The sequence below is a fragment of the Megascapheus bottae genome, chromosome 5, assembly GCF_031878675.1.
Source record: "Megascapheus bottae isolate mThoBot1 chromosome 5, mThoBot2.hap1, whole genome shotgun sequence".
Lineage (NCBI taxonomy): Eukaryota > Metazoa > Chordata > Mammalia > Rodentia > Geomyidae > Megascapheus > Megascapheus bottae.
The window spans coordinates 82,800,080-82,823,977 of record NC_143513.1 but is presented as its reverse complement, the minus strand read 5'-3'; the positions used below and the strand labels follow the sequence as shown (position 1 = coordinate 82,823,977).

Below are 23,898 nucleotides of genomic sequence, written 5' to 3'. Positions count from 1 at the left end.
TTTTTCTTCCCTCTCTAAGTTATATCTGAATTAAGGCGGGATTTTCCTGTGTTGGTGGGTGGTGGGTCTCGGCCCCCGCCGCCTCCCCTGCGCGTGGGAGCGGGGACCCCCTCCGGGCTCGATCCCGGCCTGGGCCGGGGCTGTGGGGTCGTGTTTTCCCGCGGGTTCACTGCGTGCACGCGCGCCGCAGTCGTGTGCGGGGAGGCAGTGCGGGGGAGGGACCGGCCCGGCTGGGGCCCGGCTGGGGCCCGCCAGGCCGGGCCGTGCAGGCGGGGCACCTGCGGGCGGGCCCGGGCCGCCCCGTCCGGACGCGGAGACAAAGCGTCGTCGTCCGCGTCCGCGCGGACGGCAGCCGCCGCCGCCGCCGGCGGAGAGCGGAGCCGCGGGGCCGGAGCCCCGCCGGGCCCGCGCCTGCGTGCACCGGGGCGGGGGGACGGCGGGCCGCGGGGCCCCGCTCCGGGCCCGGCGGGGAGCAGGTGACCGCGCGCCGGCCCCGGCCGCGCCGAGATCCCTCCGCGCCAAGTAGTGCGCCGCCCGCACGCTTCCGCAGGCCGGGCGGCCGCGCCGAGGCCCGAGGGCGTCCCCAGGGCCCCGCCGGCGGGCCGCGTCCCCGCGCCCCGGGACCCCGCGCGGACGGCGGAGGCAGGGGTCGCGCCCGCCCGCCCCGCCGCCGCCCGGAGCCCGGCTGCGCTCGGGGGCCACCCGCGGGCCTCCACCCGCCCGGCCTCGGGGGGCCTCGCGGCGGGCGGGCGGGCGCGCCCCGCTCCGGAGGCGCGTGACCTAGTTCGTCGCGTAGTGGGTTTGACAGGTCGTCGGCTCGCTCCCCGCCCCCACCGCCTTCCGGGTCCGTCACCCTCCCGGCTCTCCCCACACCCTCCGCGCGCCGGGGTCTGGGGCTCGCCCCCCCGCCGGCCACGCCCTCCCGCCGGCCACGCCCCTCCCCGAGCCCCTACGCCACCCCAGAGCGCCCTCCCATTGGGCCGGCCCTGCCTGACGCCCGCCCCACCCCGGAGGACCCGCCTCCTTCTTCCATTGGTCTCTCGCCCCTCCTCCCCGCCCTCTCCAAGCTCGCCATTGGCCGCTCCCCGCCGGGTTCCCCGCCCCTCCGCGGGGCTCCGGCCCCCCGGGCTTTCCTGGTCTGGGCCTCCCGTCCCGCCCCAGGCCCCGCCCGCCTTCCCGCTTCCCTGCCTCCCCTCTCGTCCCCCACGTCTCTTCCTCCTTCCTCCGGGTGAGGGAGGGAGCCTGAGCTCGGGGCCTAGCTGCTGGGTCCCCGCGGGGCCGCGGCCCGCCTCGCCTCGGACCCTTCCCCACCCGACCCCTCCCTCTCCCCCGCTCACGTCCTCCATCCCGGGTACACGCGAGCGAATCCCCGCGCGCGGCCGGCGCCGGTCCACCCCCGCGTGTGCTGCTCCGTCCCGCTCCGGGCTTCGCGCGGTCCCCGCCCCACCCCCGGCCCTCGGCGGCCGTCACCGCCGGTCACCGCCCCTGCGCCGATGTCCCAGCGCTGGCCGGGCCGCCGGGATGGGAAGGATAAATAGCAATTTCAGCGTTCTCAATGCTTTTGATCCCTGAAACGAAGAAGGAAGTGGACAGCCCAGATCAACCCGGGCTGAGGACAATCAAGTCTGCGTTCTTGATCTGCCCCGGCGAAGCCGTGTTTCCTCTGCCAGTGCACTGAAAATTTGTGTGTGTTTTAGGTACGAGCTGGTTTTGCAAATAGCTGCTTTTGAGAGTAAGGAAAAATTAAACGGCAAGGATGAGATTTGGAGTTAGTCTGTGTAAGTCATTTGATACACAGCTGAGACCCCTAACTCCAAAGAGAAAACTTCTTGAAATTCCTGAAGGAGGGAGACTGAGGCAGGAGGACTCCCAATTCAGGCACCTTGGACTACATAGTGAGACCTTGCCTGGAAAGGTTAACGTAATTATAAATATAAAAAAAGGAAGCTGAAGTAAATGTACCAAGATTATTGAAGGAGAACTCTCGAATTCTAACCCAGGTCCCACCCCTGAGGTGGGAACCTTGGAGACTCACTAATACATCCAGAAAATGGCTCTTCTGATTGCCTCCCCTTGTACCATCTCAGTCCTCAGGACAGACTGAGTCCTGCTCCCCAAGCCCTGCTCAGTGAGGTCCTGTTGGCTACATTAGGTACAGTCAGGACCCGCTGTCTTCTTTGCTAAGTCACTTTCACCTTAGGGCTGGTTGATCTGGATGGGTGTGTCTTTAGATCTCTCATCAAGCTCAATTCCTGAATCAGCTCCAGGAAGCATTTCTAAAATCAGTCCCCTCCACCACCCCAGTTATCTACCTTCTGTCATGTCATGTGGTTACTTTCTGAAGTGGAGTAGTCTTGTTTACTTGCTCATGAAGACCTTCTCCCATGTAAGAGGTGGGCTCTGGGATACAGGACCCTGTTTTGTGTTTTTCAGGGCTGCATCTCCAGGGCACAAAGTAGGAACTTAACAAATGATTGATGAGCAAACAAATGGCTACATTAGCTCTCACCCACAGGACCAAGCAAACTATCCTTCCTGTTAGATTCTGCCAAAATTACATAGAGGTGCCTGTAAGAGTTGGAGAAAAATAGCTATTCTCCTTGTGAATAGTTCATGTTCTTTGATTTTTCTTACTGTATTTCCTGTTATTCCTTTACCAGAAGAGTGAGAAGCAAGGCCTGAGTCCCAAAGCCACCCTTTTGCCCACTTTGTTTCCAGCTGTTCACAGAATGGAGTGTCTGGCCTGGCCCTGGCCCCAGGTGGGCAGGTACTTGGCAGGCAGCCCCTTCCCCTAGGGCGGCTCAGCTCCAAGGCTTGGTGTTGCCAGAGTGCAGTGGGGGAAGGGTGACTATTCCTGGAGCCCAGCTGCAGCCCTGAGGTGGTTAATTGTCACCCTGCAGAGACTGACTCTGACTGGGAGGAGGGCCCTGCCCTGCCCTTCCCTTTCCTCCTCCTCCCATTCCTCCTCTTCCTCCTCCTTAACACAGTTCTGTGTAGCACCCAGATCTGGTCGGTCATGGTGCCCACCAGCTCTCTGCTGAGGTGGGAAGGTAGGCCAGTTTCAGGAAACCACTGCGCCAAGCAGCAGTGTGAACTCTCTGGGTCTCAGAGACCTCATCTGTCTTTGCCAAAGTTGTTCATCATTTTAGGGTTATAGATATATTAGATTTCCATCTGGAACCAGATGGAAATTCTGTGGTGCCCCTAGGCCACAGAAAGCTAGCAGTAGCAATAGAAGCCAATGCTTCATGATTTGTGACTAATGGGAGATAATATGCTACACATACACACACGTATGCATGCTAAGATGACAGGCGTGAACCACCAAGGCCAGCTACTGAAGAGTTTTTAGATATCGCGAGATTCAATCCTTCTTGGAAACTGACCCCAACAGAGACTAGTGTCTCAATTTCTCCCTCTATAAAGATGGTTAATAATTATGAGCCTAGCCAGGAGCTGGTGGCTCCCGCCTGTAACCCTAGCTATTCAGGAGGCTGAGATCTGAGGATCATGGTTCAAAGCCAGCTTTGGCTGGAAAGACCATGAGACTTTTCAGTTAACCACAAAAACTGGAAGTGGCTAAAAGTGGTAGGTCCACTAGTCTTGAACACAAAAGTTCAGGGACCACACCCAAGCTCTGAGTTCAAGCTCTAGGACTGACAAAATAATAATAATAATAATAGTGATTAGGTGTGGGTGAGTTCAGCCGGTGTTCACTTGTTTTCTTCTGGTAGAGGATTGGTAGTGCAGAACTTGAAGTGTATGTGACAGGGAGTTTGGGAGTTCTGGAATCTGTAAGCACAGAGCCAGAATATGGAAGTGCCTTTTTTTTTTTTTTTTTGCCTGAGCGATGTCCCTGAGCTCTTCAGCTCTTCAAAGCTACTGCTCTACCACTAGAGCCACAGTACCACTTCTGGTTTTCTGGATTGCTGGATTGGAGATAAGAGTCTCACGGACTTTTGTGTCTAGGTTGGCTTTGACCCTCGATTCTCAGGTCTCAGCCTCTGGAGCCACTGGCGCGTGGCTCTAAGATGTTTTTAAAATGATGACTCATCTGGCTGGGCACGGTGGCTCGTGTCTATAATCCTAGCTACTCCAGTGGCTGAGATCTAAGGATCTGAACTCAAAGCCAGCTAGAGCCAGAAAGTCCACGAGACTCTTAACTCCAAAGAACTACTCAGAAAAAGCTGGATAGGAGCTGCGGCTCAAGTGGTAGAATGCTAGTCGTGAGCAAAAGAAGCTCAGCTTAGGGACAGTGCCAGAGCCAAAGTTCAAGCCCTAGGACTGGGGAAAAAAATGTGGTTCACATTATGTATGGAAACAAGCTTGAAAGCATGTTTTGTTGTTGCTTCTGTTCTTCTTGATGTTGTTTGGTTTTGCTTTTGGGTTTTTTTGGGGGGGAGGGGTAGAGGAGGGGTGGAGAGATGGAGGGAAGAAAGGTGAACAAATGCAGGCATGGTACTCAGTAGACAGTGCAGAAAATGAACTACACAACTTGTGGGCAAAGATGGGAGGGGAAAACAGGAGGAAAGAGAAGGAAGGGCTGACCCCTGTGTACAGTATCTTACTAACCATAGCATTACATAATAAACAAATTGTAGTTGTAGAATTGAACCTCCCATCCAGATGACTGGATCATGAATGCTGATTAAATGCACTGCCCGTCAAACAGCCGTTTTTGTTTTTGTTTTTGCTAAAGAAAAAAAAAAATGTCTTGGAAGTGGTGCTGTGGTTCAGCGTAGTAGAGTGGTAGCCTTGAGTTGAAGAGCTCAGGGACAATGTCCAGGCCTGGAGTTCAAGCCCCACAACTGACCAAAAAATAACCAAAAAAACATGCAGTGTTTAAGATTGCATCCGGAACTATTGCGTCATTACAAAATGATTATCACTGAAAGTTAGTGTCTGTACTGACTCACGTCAGGCCTTGTGACAGCATGGAGGCTGGTGAATTCCCAGATAGTACAGGACTCGTATTTCCAGACTGAATTTTCAAGGCTTGAAGTCAAACATATAGAAAATATGTGTAGCTTTCTTGCAACAAGTAAATAATTGCAGTGTTTTCATATCTAGAACCCAAACTGCCTGATAGCAGAATACTTAATCTAGCCAGTACTTTTGTGGTTCTTATTTTTCTTCTTTTCCTGTGGTACTGGGACTTGAGTCAAGCCCAGGTCTTTGTGCTAGTTAGGCAGGTACCTCAACTGCTTTTCATTCTGGTTAATTTTCTTTAAATGTCTCAGACCAAGATCTTCCTATTTATATTTATTGAATAGCTGAGATGACGGATTGACACAACTCTGCCAGTTCTTCCTGTTGAGCTAAGGCCTCACAAACTCTTTGTCCAGACTGGCCTTGAACTTTGAAGCTCTTGACCTTCCTTATTGTACAAAGTGAGGGTCTCATTTGAGCACATTCATATTTGGACATCTAAATTAATCCCCATTGTGGGTTTTCTTGATCAGTCCAAACCTTATATACATCTTTTTTTCCTTTTTTTTTTTTTTTGGCAGCAATGGGATTTGAACTCTGGGCCTGGGCGCTGTCCCTGAGCTCTTCAGCTCAAGACTACTGCTCTATCCCAGGAGCCACTGAGCCACTTCTAGTGGTTAATTGGAGATTAGAGTCTTATAGACTTTAGTGCCCCGCTTGGCTTTGAACCTCGATCCTCAGATCTCAGCCTCCTGAGTAGCCACCATGCCCAGCATCTTTTTATTTATTTTTTTCTATTCTGGAGTTAGAACTAAGTCAATTTTTTATCTCCAGCATCCATCATTGATGCTGTTTAATCTCAGTGCATGAGTGGATGTGGCCTGAGCTTATCTTTTTCTGGCCGTTTCTAAGGTTTACATTCTTATCTTTTGTCAGAACTGAAATGACCCCAAGATTCAGGGGCTCCGCACTCAAATCCCTGGCACTCCCTTCTGCAGGCAGTGTAGTCAGAGCACATTCTGTCACCTGCCTCACCCTCGGGAGCCTCTGTCCCCTGGATCTTCACTACCTGTCTGAGCTACTCAGAAGGCCCCAAAGTTCCAAATCGGAAGTTGAGACTTTCCCGAGCCCTCAGTTCCCCAGCCCTCCTGGAGATTCTGTGCTCCTTCCTTGGCTTGTTCTTCAGAGGCCTCTGCGAGGTTAGCTGGCTCTTCTACTTTTCTTTCCTGTCTTCCTCTTCTGCCCCCGGGGCAGCTTTAACCTGTGCACATAAGAGGGTGGGAGGGGACTTGAGATTTGCATGGGATGGCTATTTTGGACATCTGTCATCTGTCACCTCCCAGGGTTGACATCACAAGGGCAGCTTTTTCTTTAAGTAGTGGCAGCTGCTTAGTTAGGTAACTGGGTTGTAAGGGGGGGGTGTCACTAAATCCCAGAGAGGGGGAGCGGTCTCATCAGTTAATGTTAAACCATGGCTCCATAGTCACATGTAGCAGGAGGTGTCACTTGTGGTAGTCAATGGTTCTAGAAAGGCTTGAGCAGAACTAGAAGTGGTGTTGGGGATACAAGCAAGCCTTTCTAAAAGGAGCTGTGCCAGGTGAGCGAGCGGGCGCTGCCTGGAATCTTAGCACTAAGGAGATAAAAGTAGGCAGTTTGTAAGTGTAGGCCTGCCTAGGGAGACCTTGTGCAAAAACGAAGAGCGAGAGTCCTTCTGACCCCACAAGGAATGGGGGCATCCTTCTGCCCTGCCTTCTCCTGACCTCTCTTCAGATGTGTCCATTTGGAGCTAAAAAGCTCCTCTTGAAACGTGGCTTTTTCTACCTGACCTAACGTGTGGAAGGGCCTGGCAAAATGGCTCCCCTCCCTCTTATGTTGATTCCTCCCCTCACCACTCGCGTTCTTGCAGCTGAGAATGGATGTTTTCTCTCAGGACTGCAGCACTGTGGTGGACGAGACTGAGACTCGGCCTGGCACTCTTCATCCCCCGGAGGCACCAACAACTGGGTGTCTCAGCTCCACACCGAGCCACCTCATGAATGCCCTGGCAATCCCAAGCTCCTTGTTTCCTGTTCTTCCAAGTCTCACCTCATGCTCCCTCTCCCCAGAGCTACTGGCCACTGGTCATGCAGTGTGTGGAAGCTGGAGGGACCTGGAGGACCAGGCAGGTGCACCAGCAATGGTGCATTTCCCGACTGGAGAGAAGCATGTCTTGGAAAAGAAATGTGTAGCCAAGCCCCAAGCCAAGGCCTTCCAAGAACCTTGAGCTTGCCTGCCGGGGGCCTTGTTCCTACCGCCTCCAAACCAGATCTGGATCCAGTGAAACAAGTCAACTTCTGATCAACTTCTCCACAGAAGGAAGACAGAAATCAGTAAGGAACCGGGTGCCAATAATCCTAGCTACTCAGGACTGAGATCTGAGGATTGCGTTCGAAAGCTGGACAGGGCATGAAAGTCTATGAGAGTCTTATCTCCAGTTAAAGCACCAGAAAACCAGAGGTGGTGCTGTGGCTCACGTGGTAGAGTACTGGTCTTGAGCTGAAGAGCCCAGGGACAGCACCCAGGCATACACACACACACACACATACACACACACACACACACACACACACAAAGATATTGTAACTCAAGCAATAGAGAGCTGGGAACCCTGGATTCAGTCCACAGTACTTTGGTTCTAGGCATTATGAGGACATTTTGAATGTGGATTATTGCTTAAGGTCTCTGTTGCACACCAGCTCCATGAGGTAAGGCCATGGACACCTGACAGTCTACATGGCTATATGACCCTAATGCTGCTGGCTACTGGGTGAAGGCTCACACAGAAGGCCAGACAGGAGATACCCTCAGCTGCACTGAAAGAAACTATAAATGGTCTAGAAAGACAGAGCAGTTGCTGTGGTATATACACAGGAGATGGGAGTCTCCTTCTTCCCAAGTTTATTATTGAAAAGGCTCTTGTGTATCCCACTCTGGAGATATATATATATATATATATATATTTTTTTTTTCTGGCTTCAAACTTTTATCTCTAATAAAATACCAAAAAAGCTCAGGGACAATGTCCAGGTCCTGAGTTCAAGCCCCAGGATTGGCATACACACACAAAAATAGTCCTTGGAAAATTTGCAGTGAATGTATTAGGTTCAGATAAAAGCTATGTTTATTTTATAAACATATAAAGAGAACATTTTAGTTAAAAATCAAAAATAGATACAGGTCAAACATGATGTCTAAGCTGGACACTGGAGGCTCACTCCTCTAATCCTAGCTACTCAGGAGGCTGAGATCTGAGGATCCTGGTTCAAAGCCAGCCCAGGCACTAAAATCTGTGAGACACTTATTTCCAATTGACTACCAGAAAACCAAAAGCAATGCTATGGCTCAAGGGGTAGGGTGGTAGCCTTGAGGTGATGAAGAGCTCAGGGACAACGCCCAGGCCCAGAGTCCAAGTCCCACAACCACCACCACCACCACCACCAACAACAACAACAACAAAGTTTCAGGGACTTTCCTCATGCAGGCTGTCTTTGAACAGTGATGTTCAAATCTAAGCCTGAGTTGCTGGGAATATAGGTAGGAGCACCAATGCCTGGCCAAAGGACCATTGAACCAAGAGGCTCAGATTTACTAGTTAGATGCTAAACCACTTGAACCATGCCCCCCCCACAGCCTTCAAGGGCTCCTTTTGTGACCTTCTCCATGATCATAGGGCTATGTCTCGGGAACTATCCACCACAGTGGAACTTAAGACTAGGGTGATAAAATGATGGGTAAGATCCTGAGCATTCTTCTTTTTTTTAATGTCGGTCCTGGGGCTTGGACTCTGGGCCTGGGAGTTGTCCTTGAGCTCTTCAGCTCAAGTCTACCACCCTACGCCTGGGCCTGAGCTTTGTCCCTCAGCTCTTCAGCTCAAGGCTGCAGCCCTACACTTGAATCAAACCCCACTTCCCATTTTCTAGAGGTTAACTAGAGATAAGAGTCTCAGGCTTTGAACCTTGATCCTCAGATCTCAGCCTCCTGAGTAGCTAGGATTACGAGGTGAGCCACCACACCTGGTGGAACTTGAGACTTTTGAGAATAGGAAAGTTGGGCCAGGAGTGTGGCCTAGTGTTCAAGTGCTTACCTAGCATGCACGAAGCCCTGGGTTCAATTCCTCAGTATCACATTTACAGAAAAAGCTGGAAGTGGTGCCGTGGCCCATGGTAGAGTGCTAGCCTTGAGCAAAAGAAGCTCGGGGACAGTGTCCAGGCCCTGAGTTCAAGCCCCAGGACTGCCCCCTCACCCCCTCAAAAAAGGAAATTTGAAGACAATAAACACAGAAGTACTAGATTATCACTAAAGTATAATGAAGACAAAACTTTAGAATTCATCTTATATTTCCTAATTAGTAATAATATTCATCTTCATTGACCACTTTTCTCATTAAACATTTCTCAGAGAAAAACATGCGAAGGGATAACAATGTTCAAGAAGTAACGTACCCACTACCTGATGACTGTAACTGCAACTTCACTGTACATCACCCCAACAATAAAATTAAATTAAAACAAAAAGATTTCTCAGGGTTTTTCTTAGAGTTTCAACAGAATGCTTTACAAGGTATCTTGCTACGCCAGGAGCATAGCCTAGTGGTAGAGCGCTTGCTTGCCTAGCATCCACAAAGACCTGGGTTCGATTCTTTGGTACCACATACACACAAAAAAGTGGTACTGTGGCTCAAGTGGCAGAGGGCTAGCCTTGAGCAAAATGTCCAAGGACGGTGCCAGGGCCCTGAGTTCAAGCCCCAGGACTAGCAAATAAAAGTTGCCTTGCTTTGCAATAGTGATTGGGAATGCTATGCACCACTGGACTTTGAGTCTCATTCTCATTCCAAAAGTTTAAAGCTTTTTTAGTTTTTACCATTCTAAGAGATTATAGCTGCTCATTTCCTAGATTCTGCTCCTCAATTGTGGCTGAGTTTGTGGAAACAGTAACAGAGTAACTGGTTCAAGTGGACAGGCGCCTGGGGGGCTGCTTACAGTTGCTGAGCTTCCTGTCATGGCTTGGGGCTCCCCTTACCTTTTATTTTTTTAATCGGTCTGGGACTTGAACTCAGGGCCTGGGTGCTGCCCCTGAGCTTCTCTTGCATAAAGACAGCACCCTACCACTCAAGCCACACTGCCACTTACGCTGTCAGTGCTAAACTGGCAGGTAGACATAAATCCACAGACATTAGGATATCATATAGGAAATATACACGTGATTGTGAGATTACTTTATATATATTTTTTCATCTCCAAAGCACAGACACTCAAAATCTATGAGAATTAAGACCTGCTCTTATTGCAGAAATGAGCACAATCTGATTCAGAGAAACTGAAGAAAGGAAAAAAGTCAGAACTTGGAAGTAAGTTCACTAAAAGAACTTCTATGTTCTCGCTGTTTTGTTTTGTTTTCCAGTCCTGGGCCTTGAGCTCAGGGCCTGAGCGCTGTCCTTGGGCTTTTCTCGAGGCTGGAGCTCTCCCACTTGAGCCGCAGCTCCACTTCTGGCCTTTGCTATGTATGGGAATCGAACCCAGGGCTCCGGGCAAGCTAGGCAGGCACCCTACCACGCTGGCTGTGCTGATGTCATGGAACGGGAGGTAAGGAAGATGGAGGGAGTAAGCGAGGCGAGCACGCATGTGGGGTGTCGTGCTCTCCTTGGCAGGCCCCGTTTATTGGGGGTCTGGCTCCTAATACTGCCCCAGAAATCTCTTCCTCACCGCCGACAGGCGCCTGCCGGCCTCCTTGGCGTCCGGGCCGGGCCGGGAGGCCTTCCTGGCCAGGACGATCTCGTCCACGGACACGAGCTGCATCACCCTCTCGGCGGCCATCTGGAGCCCCCGGGCCTTGGCGGTGAGCGGGTCCCACACGCCCTCCTGAGCCACGTTGACGAGCCTGTCCGTGCCCACGCCCAGGAGGAAGTTCCCGGTCTGGTGGGCCCCGCTCAGCTCGGCCACGGCCGCGCCGGCCGCCAGCCCCGCGTTCTCCGCCAGCGTGCGGGGAAGCGAGCGGAGGGCGCGGGCGAAGGCCAGGAAGGCGGGCCCGTTGGGCCCCTCCAGCTTGTGCCCCTTCTCCCAGAGCGTGGTGGCCAGGGCCATCTCGGTGGCGCCGGCCCCGGGCAGCAGCCGCGGGTCCTGGCAGAGCTGCGCGAAGGCGTCCAGGCCGTGGTAGGCGGCCTGCTCGGCGGCGCGCAGGGCCTCTGCGGAGCCGCCGCGCAGCACCAGCGTCAGCGCCGGCGCGGGCGCGCCCGCCGGCGGCCACTCCAGCACCACGGCCCGGCCGGCGTCGTCCAGCTCCTGCTCGTAGAGCTTCCCGCACCGGCCGGGCCTGCTCGGGGGCAGCAGCTGCGTCTGCAGCGGCGTGTCCAGCACCTGGCTCAGGTAGACCACGTCCCGCCGGGCCCGCGCCCGCGCCACCAGGATGTGGAGCCTGTCGGCCACGGCGACAGCCGCGTCGTCCACGTCGCCCCACACCACCACCGCGTTAATGCCCAGCTCCGCCAGCTGCGCGATCTGCCGCTCCAGCGCGCGGTCGCTGCCCCGGCGCAGCGCCGCCAGGCCCGCGGGGTCGGAGAGGCGGGCGGTGGCCGGCAGGCGGGGGCTGGCGGGCCCGAAGGCGCAGAGCAGCAGGGCCACCCTGGCCCCCGAGAGCACGGCGGTGCGCAGGCCGCAGCAGGCCGCGGGCAGCGCCAGGCCCGGCAGGATGCACGACTGGTCGGGCGTGCCGCCCCGCAGCGCGCACACCCCGACGCGCTCCGCCCGGAAGCCGCCGTCCGCCGCCCTGCTGGCCCAGCACGCGTGGGCCACCAGCCGCGCCAGGCGGTGGGCGTCGGGCACGGCGTGCGTGTTCACCACCGGGAACAGCGCCCAGGTCGGGTCCTCCAGCGGCCCCAGCGAGCGTACGGCCAGCGAGGGCAGCGCCGTCAGCACCTCGGCCGTGGCCGTGGCGTAGGCCTCGCGGACCTGGGCTCGCGTCAGGCCGGCCCGCAGCAGGTTCTCGGCCTGCTCCAGCAAGGCCTCGGTCAGGAGAATCACCAAGGCCGTGCCGTCCCCGCTGTGCTCCGCCTGCGTCTGGGCCGCCTCGCGGATGAACTGGGCCGCGGGGTGCTCCAGCTGCAGGGCCTTGAGGATGGCGGCCGCCTGGCCCGTGCACACCGCCTCGCCGTGGGCCGTCACCAGGAACTTCCGCCGCCCGTGGGGCCCGTAGCACGGCCGGATGACGCTGGCCAGGGCCTGCACGGCCGCCGTGCTCCGCAGCAGGTACCGCCCGGCCGGCCCTGCGCCCGGCCCGGCTGCCGCGCGCCTGGAGCCCTCCTCCCGCCTGGGCCCCAGCACCTGGGGCAGCACCAGGGCCGAAGGGACCCTGCTCTCCATGGCTGCTCGGAAGGGCGGCCGGGGTCCCCTGGACAGGGATCTGGGAAGCTCCCGAAGGGGCCGCTGGAAGCGAAGAAGTAAAGGCCCCTCCCTCGGCGGTGCAGTCCTGAAACTGTCCCCAGAGCGGACCGGACCGCCAACAGACCTGGCTGAGACGGATGTCCCATGAAATCACAAAGTGAGCAGGTGGAGGTGGCAGGGCGTGAGGTCACAGAGGGGCCCTGAGTTTCTTTTAAACTCTGGTGACAGTACGGGAAATCAGAAGAAACTACTGCCCTCCTGAAAGGCGCCCGCACTGGCCCTCCATGTGCCATGCGGTTTCCAGGCAGAGGCTCGGGGAGGAGGCTGACCTTGGCGGGCTTGTTTTGAAGCGCTATGCAGTACTACCCACCTCCTCGCTCCTTTTGGCTGCCTTACCGATTTGTGCCAGTTCGCTGGGCTACTCGAAGAGCCCGTGGGTCTTCTGGTGTTTCAGGCTGCAAGTGTGGGAACTACAAAGTACATACATACATGCATGCATACTTAGATACATTCACATGTGTGCATGCATGCCAGGGAGATCCCTGAGCTAGCAAAGGAAGAACAAGATATGAGAATGAGAGTCTACAGACAGAGACAGAAGTGACCCAGAGGTTCAGTGAGAAAGACTGAAGGCCTCCCTATGTCAGAAGGAAGACCAGAGGGAGTGGGGGAGGGGCTGGAAGGGGGCTTCAGGTCAGAACACTAACAACTCTTCCATCCTAAATCTCTCCTCCTAGAACTTAAGCCCCTGGAGGCTGAGTGTAGAGGCTTGGGGAGCTTGGAACACTGGGTTCCAACTCTCATACAGCAAGCACAAAAACAATGTAAGAAGTTGGATACAAAGCTCTGGGAGCTCACACTTGTAATACTAATTAAGAAGCTGACATTTGGAGGTTTCAAAGCCAGCCTGGGCCACGAAGTTCATAAAACATTTCCCAAAAAAGTAAGCAACAAAAAGTTAGAGCTGGGCTGGGAATGTGGCGGAGTGGTAGAGCGCTTGCCTAGCATGTACAAAGACCCAGGTTCGATTCCTCAGTACCACATACATAGAAAAAAGCCAGAAGTGGTGCTGAGGCTCAAGTGGTAGAGCTCTAGCCTTGAGAAAGTCCAAGGACAGTGCTCAGGCCCTGAGCTCAAGCCCAGGACTGGCAAAAACAAAAAACAAAAAACCCACAAAAAACCAAAGTGCATCCAGCATCTAATAGGGGGCAGACCAGGTGCCAGATGAAAAGGATGAACATATCTCTCGAGACTAGGGAAGGTCAGCAATGCCATTCATTTTTTACTTGAAAAAATCCTGGTGGATTAATAACAGATATCCCAAAGAGAAAGAGAACTCACACTGACAACTGCAGCCTAGGACTCAGGAAACGATGTGAGCGCTGTTTTAATACTTCACAGAGGGGCTAGTGTAAGAGAAAAAGGGAAAACAGGTGGGCGCAGGGGCTCACGCCTGTCATCCTAGCTACTCTGGAGGCTGAGATCTGAGGATCAAGGTTTAAAGCCAGCCCTGGCACAAAAGGACCTGAGATTCTCATCTCCAGGAGTGGGGCTTGGCTCAAGGCTAGGATTACAGCCAGAGCCATCATGGCAGGCTAGCTTCACAGTTTTTACTTCCCAGGCTGGCTTTGAACCACAACCCCTAGATCACAGTTTCCTGAGTAGCTAGGATTTGTAAGCTAACCGGATGCCTTGCTGCTGCCTGCCCAGCTCCATTTCATGACAGTTTCCCTATTTTTTTTTTCTTTTTTTGTGGGTCATGGGGCTTGAACTCTGGGCCTGGGCGCTGTCCCTGAGCTCTTCAGCTCAAGGCTACAGCCCTACCCCAGAGCCACAACCCCACTTCCCGTTTTCCAGTAATTAATTGGAGACAAAAGTTTCATGTTCTTTAGTGCACAGGCTGACTTTGAACCTTGATCCTCACATCTCAGCCTCCTGAGAAGCTAGGATTACAGGTGTGAGCCACCAGACCCAGCAATTTCACTATTTAGCTCATACTGTTCTCAAAAAAATTTTTTTTTTACCTTTTTCTGTTAGCTTGCATTAATTACAACACGTGTATCATGTATTTCTTGTATCTCATCAACCCCCTCTCCCCATCACACTCCTAAGACAATTTCAGCAGGTTTCGTTTTTATTTTTCATCCATGCAAAAAAAGTGTTTGACCATATTTACTCTTATTCACCGGCTCCATTCACTCTTTGCATTGGTGTATTAATTGCTAAGCCATTCTCAAACTCTTGATTCTCCTGCCCTAGTCTTCAAAGTGTTTGGGTTACAGGCATGTGCCACCACATGATGTGATGATTTTGGATGTTGGAGACTCCACCAGAAGCAGGTATGAAATGCCCTCACGACAAATATGGACAAAGATGGTTGGCAAAGATGATTTGCCTAAATATTAGACATGTAAAATATGACAAACAGAAGGTTGTAGCAAAGTGTTTACATATATTATTTATAAACGTAGTTTCTTTTCATTTAAACATTGTCAGCAACATTTTTGCCTTTTCTAATACCTAACATCTGACATATATCTTCATGATTATTCCACCATGTATTCAGCTACTGCTTACTAAATAAGGTAACTGTTATGGCTCTATTCTGAGAGAATACATTTCTTTTTTTCTTTTGCCAGTCCTGGGGCTTGATCTCAGGGCCTGAGCACTGTCCTTGGACTTTCTGGAGGCTAGCACTTTACCACTTGAGCCACCGCACCACTTCTGGAATTTTCTATGTATGTGGTGCCGAGGAATCGAACCTGGGTCTTCGTGCATGCTAGGCAAGCACTCTACTACTAGGCCAAACTCCCAGCCCCCAGAATACATTTCTTTAATCTTAAGCCACCCAGTTTGGGATACTTTGTGTGCCAGCTCTAGAAATTGGATACAGTGGTTATGTCTATCTCTAAAGATAAATCCAGGTAGGTGCTGGCGGTTCACCCTGTCATCCTACCTGCTCAGAAGGCTGAGATGTGAGGATCACAGTTTGAAGCCAGCATGGGATAGAAAATCTATCAGACTCTTAGCTTCAATTAGCCACCAGGAAACTAGAAGTGGCACTGTGGCTCAAAAATGGTTGAGAGCTAGCCTGTGAAATAGAGCTCAGGGTCAGGGTCCAAGTCCTTAACTTAAGCCCCATGACTGACCAAAAGGAAAAAAAAAAAATGAACCCAAGAAGTATGTGGGAGAAGGGGAGACTAAGTGGCCTTTTTCATAATGACCATAACCACCCTTGTCACTTGATGATGTCACCGTGTGCCTTTATGAAGAGACAAGGTTTCTGCCCTCCCCAAACCCCAGATGCCTTGGTCTTGTACACAGTGCATGTAAATATTTAATCCTATTCCTACCTTTTACCATGCTTATTTTCTAGTTCCCTGCTGCCCTTTTGCTATTTCCTCTTGCTAACAGCTGCTGTCAGCTTAAAGTGGAGACCTCCGGAGGGCTAGAGTCCCACCTGTGTCAAAGGTGCTACAGAAACCCCTCCCCCTCCTGATTCTACCCAGAAGAGCCCTGGGCCTTCCAGGCTAATTCAGGTATACAGAAAGAAAATAATTTCCCTCCCCCTCTCTCATTCTACTTAAATAGTAAGAAATGGATACAAAAATGAAAAGATCTAGAATTCATGTTTTCAGTGATATTTCCACACTCAGGGCCTGGGCACTGTACTGTCCCTGAGCTCTTCCGCTCAAGGCTAGTGCTTTATCATGTGAGCCACAGAGCCACTACCAACTCCAAAGACCTGACAACATTCAGTGATGAGTTTGTAGTGTAAGCACAAGAACTTGTGTGTGTGTGTGTGTGTGTGTGTGTGTGTTTGCTGGTCCTGGGGTTTGAGCCCAGGGACTGAATGCTGTCCTTGAAGGTTATTTTTTTGTTTGTTTTGCCAATCCTGGGGCTTGAACTCAGATCCCAAGCGCTGTCCCTGAGCTTTCTCAAGGGTAGAGCTCTGTCACTTGAGTCATAGCAGTACTTCCGGCTTTTTCTATGTATGTAGAACCAAAGAATCCAACCCAGGTCTTTGTGCATGCTAGGCAAGCACTCTTGCACTAGGCCAAACTCCCAGCCCTAGTCTTGGAAGGTTTTTGGTTAAGGCTAGTGCTCCCACTTTTGAGAGTAAAGCTCCACTTTTGGCTTTTCTGCTGGTTAATTGCAGCCAAAGATGTTATAGATTTTTTTTTTAATGCTGTGCTGGCTTTGAACTGCAATGCTCAGTGAGGCACTGGTACCTTACAACATGAATTATTATTTTTTTTGTGGGTCCTGGGGCTTGAACTAAGCCTTAGTGCTGTCTCTGAGCCCTTCAGGTCATGGCTACTGCCCAACCCCTGGGCCTGGAGGTTGTCCCTGAGCTCCAGCTCAAGGCCATCGCCCTACCCTTGAGCCAAGCCCCATTTTCCATTTTCTAGGGGTTAATTGGAGATAAGAGTCCCTGGTCTTTTTGTGCATGGGCTGGCTTTGAATCTTTAGCCTCAGATCTCAGCCTCCTGAGTAGCTGGGATTACAGGTGTGAGCCACCACATCCGGCAACATGAATTTTTTTTTTGCCAGTCCTGGGCTTGAGCTCAGGGCCTGAGCACTGTCCTTGGACTTTCTCAAGGCTAGAGCCCTACCACTTGAGCCTCAGCACCACTTCCAGCTTTTTTCTATATGTGGTACTAAGGAGTCAAACCTGGGTCTTTGTGCATGCTAGGCAAGCACTCTACCACTAGACCAAACTCCCGGCCCCATGAATTATTTTTTGTATTCACTAAAAGCACAACACAAGATTGAACTCTAATCATCCAATGATATTTCACAGGGCTTCAGTTAGTGAGAATGTATCTGCACTGTGCAGTCTTACCCAGTGTCACTTTCTTGCTAGACTCTAGGAAAATCTTGTGTGGCTTCCTGAGTTATGTCTTAACTTTGTTGCAAATAACAATCTTATTAGCCTTCCTCAAATATATTGTTATAATTAAAAGAGTACAGACTGAAATACTTTGCAAAAACACATAGAAAGTAAAAGTTCTGTCTAGTACAATAGTGTTTTGAACATTTATTTTTCACATGTTGTAGGACAGGTATGGTGGCGCACACCCGTAATTCCTATATTGGAGGGTAGGGATGTAAGAAAAGCTCGGTGAAAAATGAGTCCTTACATTTCGCTATTGGAGACAGATCAACATTTGTATTAATATCTCAGTGTTCAACGTGCTCGAGGGGCAAAGCGCAGAGAGAAGTAAAGCAGGTGAGTCTCTACGTTTGTGTCATTATTTAAACTGCATTGCTTACTTCCGTGTCCCCTAAGATGCACTCCTAACGCGGTCGGCTGCCTTCGCGTGGGTAGTCCCCTTTACTCTCTTAACGCACCGTTCCTTCCCGCCTCCTCTACCAGCTTCTCCTCCACTCCACCCTTCCTCGGCCGGACAGAATTCAAATGGCAATTGTAACTGGAGCCCGATCGTCCCGGGTAGAGGGTAGAGCGGCTCTGGGCGCCCAAGCCTGTCCAGCAGGCGAGCCCGCGGGGCCGAGCGCCCTGTGGGGGGAGCGCCCTCGGGTGAGCGCCCCTCGGGGTGAGCGCCCTGTGGAGGGAGCGCCCTCGGGTGAGCGCCCTGTGGGTGAGCGCCCCTCGGGGGGAGCGCCCTGTGGGGTGAGCGCCCCTCGGGGGGAGCGCCCTGTGGGGGGAGCGCCCTGTGCGGAGAGCGCCCCTCGGGGGGAGCGCCCTGTGGGGGGAGCGCCCTGTGCGGTGAGCGCCCCTCGGGGGGGAGCGCCCTCGGGTGAGCGCCCTGTGGGGGAAGCGCCCTGTGGGGGGAGCGCCCTGTGCGGGGAGCGCCCTGTGGGGTGAGCGCCCCTCGGGGGGAGCGCCCTGTGCGGGGAGCGCCCTGTGGGGTGAGCGCCCTGTGCGGTGAGCGCCCTGTGGGGGGAGCGCCCTCGGGTGAGCGCCCTGTGGGGGGAGCGCCCCTCGGGGTGAGCGCCCCTCGGGGTGAGCGCCCTGTGGGGGGAGCGCCTTGTGGGGGGAGCGCCCTGTGCGGTGAGCGCCCTTCGGGTGAGCGCCGGAGAGCCCCTCACCAAAAGGAACGAGCGAGAGTCTACCTGGGGCTGAGCACTGCGGGCGGGGCGCGGGCGGGCGGCGGCCGGGGCCGCGGCGCTCGGTCCGCGCGTGGGCCGGGGAGCCGGGCCGCCCCCGCCCCGCGGCCCCCTTTGTCTGCTCCCGGTCCTCGAGTGGGGCGGCCTCGGGTCGGCGGGTCTCCCGGGGCTCCTCGCGCTGCGCCTCGCGGCGCTCCGGACGCGTGTGAGCCGACGTCCCGCGTGGGGCCGGGACCGGGGCGGCGCCCGGGGCCGCACGCGCGCGCGCGGCGCACAGTCGGGAGTGTTTACAGCCGTCCTCCCCTCGCGGGCCCCGTCCCGGATCCCGGACTCCAGGTCCGCAGCTTGACTGTCGCCGAGCCCGAGCCGCGGCCGGGCCGCCGCCGCCGCCGCCGCCGCCGCCGCCGCGTCAGAGCAGGAGGGGGGTGGGGGGGAGGGGCGGTGAGGTCAGCCGCGGCCGCGCGGCGCATGCGCGGCGAGCCCCGTGAGTGACAGCGGCGCGCAGGGGGCGGGCGGGGGCCGCGGCGGGGGCGCGAGGCGCCGGCGTGCGTGCGTGCGTGCGTGTGGGCGAGACGGCGGCGAGTTTGAGGGGGTCGGCGGTGCGGGGCGCCCCGCGGGAGCCGGCGCGGGCCTCGCTGGACGGCGTCGGCCGCGTGCGTCCGTGTGGTGGAGGCACACCTGCCGCACTTCCTCCTCCCCCGCTCCGGGCGGGCGGGCGCGGGCCGGCGCGGGCCCCGGGACCTCCTCCACAACTGGGGCAGCTGTCAAAACTTCGCCGCCGCCGCCCGCAGGCGCGCCGGGGAGGGGCGGGCGCGGGCCGAGACCCCCGCCGCGGGAGGCCCCGCCGCCCAGCCCGGGAGCCCCGCCCCGCGCGGCCCCGCCCCGCCCGCCGGACCCCCGGGCCCCCGCCGCGCCCCGCCCCGCCCCACCCTGCCGACCCCTCCCGCCCCCGCCGCGCCCGCCCCCGCCGCGCCCCGCCCCGCGCCGCCCGCCCCGCCCGCCGCGCCCCGCCCGCCGCCGCCGCCGCCGCCGCCGCCGCCGCCGGCCGCCCCCCGCCGGCCCCTGCGCGCCGAGTGCGCGCGCCCGCGCCGATGTGTGTGAGTGCGTGTCCTGCTCGCTCCGCGGTGCAGCCTCCCCCGGTACCTGCTGCTGCTGCTGCGGCGGCTGCTGCTCCCGGGGCTGCGGGAAATGCGAGAGGCTGAGCCGGGGAGGAGCAACCCGAGCAGCGGCGGCGGCGGCGGCGGGAGGAGCCCCCCAGGAGGAGGACCGGGATCCATGTGTCTTTCCTGGTGACCAGGATGTCGTCGGAGGAGGACCGGGGCGCGGAGCAGCCGCAGCCGCCGCCACCCCCCCCCGAGGAGCCCGGAGCCCCGGCCCCGAGCCCCGCAGCCGCAGACAAAAGACCTCGGGGCCGGCCTCGCAAAGATGGCGCTTCCCCTTTCCAGAGAGCCAGAAAGAAGTAAGTTGAGCGCGAGGGAGCCGGGCCGGCGGCCGGCGGCGGCGCGGGCCCGAGCTGTCAGGCGCCCGCCCCGGCCCGCGCCCCCGCCCGCGCCCCCGGCCCGGGGGTCCCGGCCGGCCGAGCCGCGGCGGACGCCCGCCGCTCCCGCCGCCCCGCGCCGGCCACTTTACTTTTACTTCGGCCCCGGCTGGGTCCGCTCCGAGCTCCGCTGCTCCGGGAGATTTCCCCGTCGGCTCCCAGTGGCCTAGCCGGGCGCGCGGACACGGGCGGCGGGGCACAGCCGGGTGGCGCCCGGACGGGCTGCCGGGGCGCCGCGGAGCCGGCGGACGCCGGGACCGAGCTGTCAAAAGCCGCGGCCGCGGGGGTCCCGGCGCGGGGGCCGCCGCGGGCCGCCTTTGTCAGCGAGGGGCTCCCGGAACTTCTCCGGACCCGAGCCCGAGTCTTCCCCCCGGGATGCTGCGTGCGGAGGCCGCCCGCCCGCCGCCCGCCCCTCCCCCACCGGCCCGCCCGCACCTCCGCGCCCCAGGTGCGGCCCCAGGTGCGGCGCCGAGCCCCCGGGGCGCGGGCCCCGGCCGGGCCGGGCGGCGCGCGTCGTGTTTTCTTTCTTCCCCTGCTCCCCCCGTTTTTCTTCTTTCCTGGAGGACGCCGAGCCGAGCGCTGGCCGGACGTCACTCGGACTCCGCCTGGCCAGGCTTAGGTTTCGGTTGCGCCGGCACCGCGGGAGGAGGCGGCTGGAAGTGCGGTTTTCCCGGATGGGTTATTCGGCAACTTTGCCCGGGCGCGGGGGCCCCGCGGGGGAGCCGGCGGGCGGCGGCCGGGCGGCGAGGGGCTCCGCCAGTCGTCGGGTGGCGTGCGCGGCTTCCTCGTGCCCTCGGGCGGTCCCCGGCCGGGCCGGCGGCGCGTCCTCGGGTGGGCTGTCGCGTGGGTCCGGTCCACGAGCGATGGGGTGTCGTCGGGCGGCTTGCGGACGCGCGGTGAAGGTTGGAACCCGTTCAGCCCCGCGCCGAACGCGCCTCTTGTGACTGCCAGAGCGTCTCGGGGCCTTCGGTCGCCGCCGGGTCTCCTCGCCAGCCCCTGGCTGGAAGAAGCCCCGGGAGAGACGAGCACACACGGTGACGTGCGCGGCTCCGTGATGCAGGTCCTTTTCTACGTCGCCTGCACTGAAACACAGGGTCCGCGGTAAAAAGCCCTCCTGCCTGAAGTGGAACTGGAAGGGGAGCTGCACGTAACTTTAGAGCTTGCCTCGTGTTTATTAAATTTTGTATCCTTTCTTAAACCCACAACGAACTTACCCATAGTAAGGGTTTTCCTGACTGCTTCCCGTGTTCACTGCTCGGAAAAGCATTGTTTTCTGGACATTAGCGATTACTCTGCGCTGTAGATCTGCATTTAAATTCTAGGTAGAGTAGACATGTCTGTTGTCACATCCTTAGTCCCAGATGCGTGCAGACGCCTGCACGCAGGCGCACGCGGGCACGCGCGCGCTCGCGCGCGCGCACACACACACACACACACACACACACACACACACACGCATCTATCGAAATCAGCTCGGTTGTATTACGGCAACTCTTGTGTTCACCGGAAGAAAGGTTGTTGTTGGGAATTGCCGTCTTACTTTGATTGTGGAAAAGGAAAAGGAGTCTATTTGAGAAAAAAAAATGACAATGTAACAGTGTAAAACAAACTTTGGGAAGTGTTTAGGACAATTCTGTGTCTTAGGCTTTTTTTTTCTTTTTCTTTTTTGTCAGTTGTGAAAACAGGAAAGTGAAGCCTATTGGCAGCCTTGGTGGCTCTAAACTTTATATGCAATTCTCAAAATTAAATGTCTTTTGGAGGGAGCGGGCTCTCCTGAGTGCTTTAGGAAATGGAAAGCGAAGGGCCCGATTTTCCATTTGTATCTCTGTAGATATTAGACTCCATGTGGAAAAGACCCCGCAGTTTGGTTGGTGAACACTGAAAGTGAAACGGATAAGTAAAAATATGATTTAGGTTTATAATCAGTGAAATAATGTGAAATTAATGTTCTGAAGAAATGATAATAAAGTTTTAAAATTTCCGTGTCGGGACACTGATGGCTCCTGCCTGTAATCCTAGCTACTCCGGAGGCCGAGATCTGAGGATCAAGGTCCAAAGCCAGCCCAGGCAGGAAAGTGCATGAGATTCCTGTTTCAATTAACCACTGAAAAACGGGAAGTAGAGCTGTGGTTCAAATGATAAAGCACTAGCTTTGACCAAAAAAAGCCAGGCTCTTGCGTTCAAGCCCCAAGATCATAACAACAAAACTACAAAATTGCCCATGGACACTAATTTAGTGGATTGAGTTAGAGATGATGACTTATAGTACTGTTTTTAAAAACAGAAAATTTGATTTTGGATTAGATAGCCAAACATTGCGTGTTTATTCTCCTTATATCTGATTTTTTCACAATTAGATAATTTTTTTCTTGTTTTATAGTTCTAGGTATTTGTAGGTGATGTGTGTGTGTGTATGTGAGACATTTAGAAAGTATTGGCTGTGTAGTTATTGGATTTACATGAACTACAATTACCTTAAAATTATTGGATAAAATCAATAATTTTGGACTAGAGCTGTTACTTTTACAGTCAGCTTGAAATGTATATATGCAGATAGGGACTTCCTGTTGTACAAATGTCAGAACAGGGTTTCTGAGCTACTGTACTTCCTTGGCCCTTTTGCCCATAACTACTTTTCTGTCATAGCACAATTACTTATTTGAAGGAAAATGAGACATATCCTGCAAAGGACCAGCAAAAAATGGCTACAGAGTTGATATTGTTATTTTATATTTATAGAGCCTTTCTTAACAATTTTTTTTGTCGGTTGTGGGACTTGAACTCTGGGCCTGGGTGTTATCCCTGAGCTCTTCAGCTCAAGTCTACCACCCTACCCCTTGAGCCACAGCACCACTTCCAGTTTTCTGGTGGTTAATTGGAGATAAGAGTCTCACAGGCTGGTTTGAACTGCCACCCTCACATGTTAGCCTCCCTCCTAAGATTATAGCCAGGAGCCACCGTGCCTAGCTATTGTTATTATTATTGTTTTAGTTGGTTATGGGGCTTGAACTCTGGGCCTGGGCGCTGTCCCTGAGGCTAGTGCTGTGCCACTTGAGCCACAGCACCACTTTCTTTAAATTTTATTCATTTTTTTCTTTTTTAGTTTTTGTGGGTCATGGGACTTGAACTCTGGGTCTGGGCACTGTCCCTGAGCTCTTCAGCTCAAGGCTAACTGCCCTACCGTTCAGCTACGGCCCCACTTCCCATTTCTAAAGTTTATTGGAGATGAAAAGATTCTCACAGTCTGTAATGCCTAGGCTGGCTTTGAACATTGATCCTCAGATCTCAGCCTCCTGAGTAGCTAGGATTACGGCGAGAGCCACTATGTCGTCCAGCTTAAATTTTATTAATTTTTTATGTGGTACCAAGAAATCAAACCTAGTACTTCATGCATACTAGGCAAGCACTCTACCACTAAATCACATTTCCAATCCAACAAATCTTCATTCTTACTGGTGTGTTGTGTGGTGTGTGGTGTGTGGTGTGTGTGTGTGTGTGTGTGTGTGTGTGTTCGTTCGTTCGTGTTCTTTCATGCTGGTACTCTGGCTTAAACTCAGGTACTCTGGCTTAAACTCAGGGCTTGGGTGGTATCCCTGAACTTTCTTTAGCTCAAGGGTAGCACTCTTACATGTATGCCTTTTTGTTTTTTTGTTTTTTTTTTGTGGTTTTCTTGGTACTTAGTTGGAGATAAGACTCTCATGCACTTTCCTGCTTGGCTGGCTTTGGACCATGATCTTCAGATCTCAGCCTCCTGAGTAGCTAGGATTACAGGCATGTGCCACCAATGCCTAGTTCTTATACATTTTTTTAAAGAGATTAGATAAATGGAGGGGCGTGTGTGTGTGTGTGTGTGTGTGTGTGTGTGTGTGAGTGAGTGTGAGAGAGAGAGAGAGAGAGAGAGAGAGAGAGAGAGAGAGACTTACAGCTGCCTTTACCACTTGAGCC

The 23,898-nt window shown here is 54.8% G+C and overlaps 2 protein-coding genes across 11 annotated transcripts in view; one reads left to right on the top strand and one right to left on the bottom strand.

Annotated features, from left to right (window-relative positions):
- Window positions 1-10,597: 10,597 nt before the first annotated feature.
- On the bottom strand, window positions 10,598-12,323 carry Cct8l2 (chaperonin containing TCP1 subunit 8 like 2). The gene has a single exon (XM_090332453.1). The coding sequence runs from the start codon at window positions 12,321-12,323 to the stop codon at window positions 10,641-10,643; it is 1,683 nt and encodes a 560-aa protein (XP_090188579.1). The 3' UTR covers window positions 10,598-10,640.
- A 7,374-nt stretch (window positions 12,324-19,697) lies between these two features.
- Window positions 19,698-23,898, top strand: part of Kmt2c (lysine methyltransferase 2C) — a 203,292-nt gene continuing 199,091 nt past the window's right edge. For all 10 annotated transcript variants that reach the window (XM_090333583.1, XM_090333576.1, XM_090333579.1 and 7 more), the window contains exon 1: window positions 19,698-19,875. In XM_090333583.1, coding sequence (XP_090189709.1) covers window positions 19,715-19,875 — 161 coding nt within the window. In that variant the 5' untranslated portion in view covers window positions 19,698-19,714. The remainder of the gene's footprint in view (window positions 19,876-23,898) is intronic.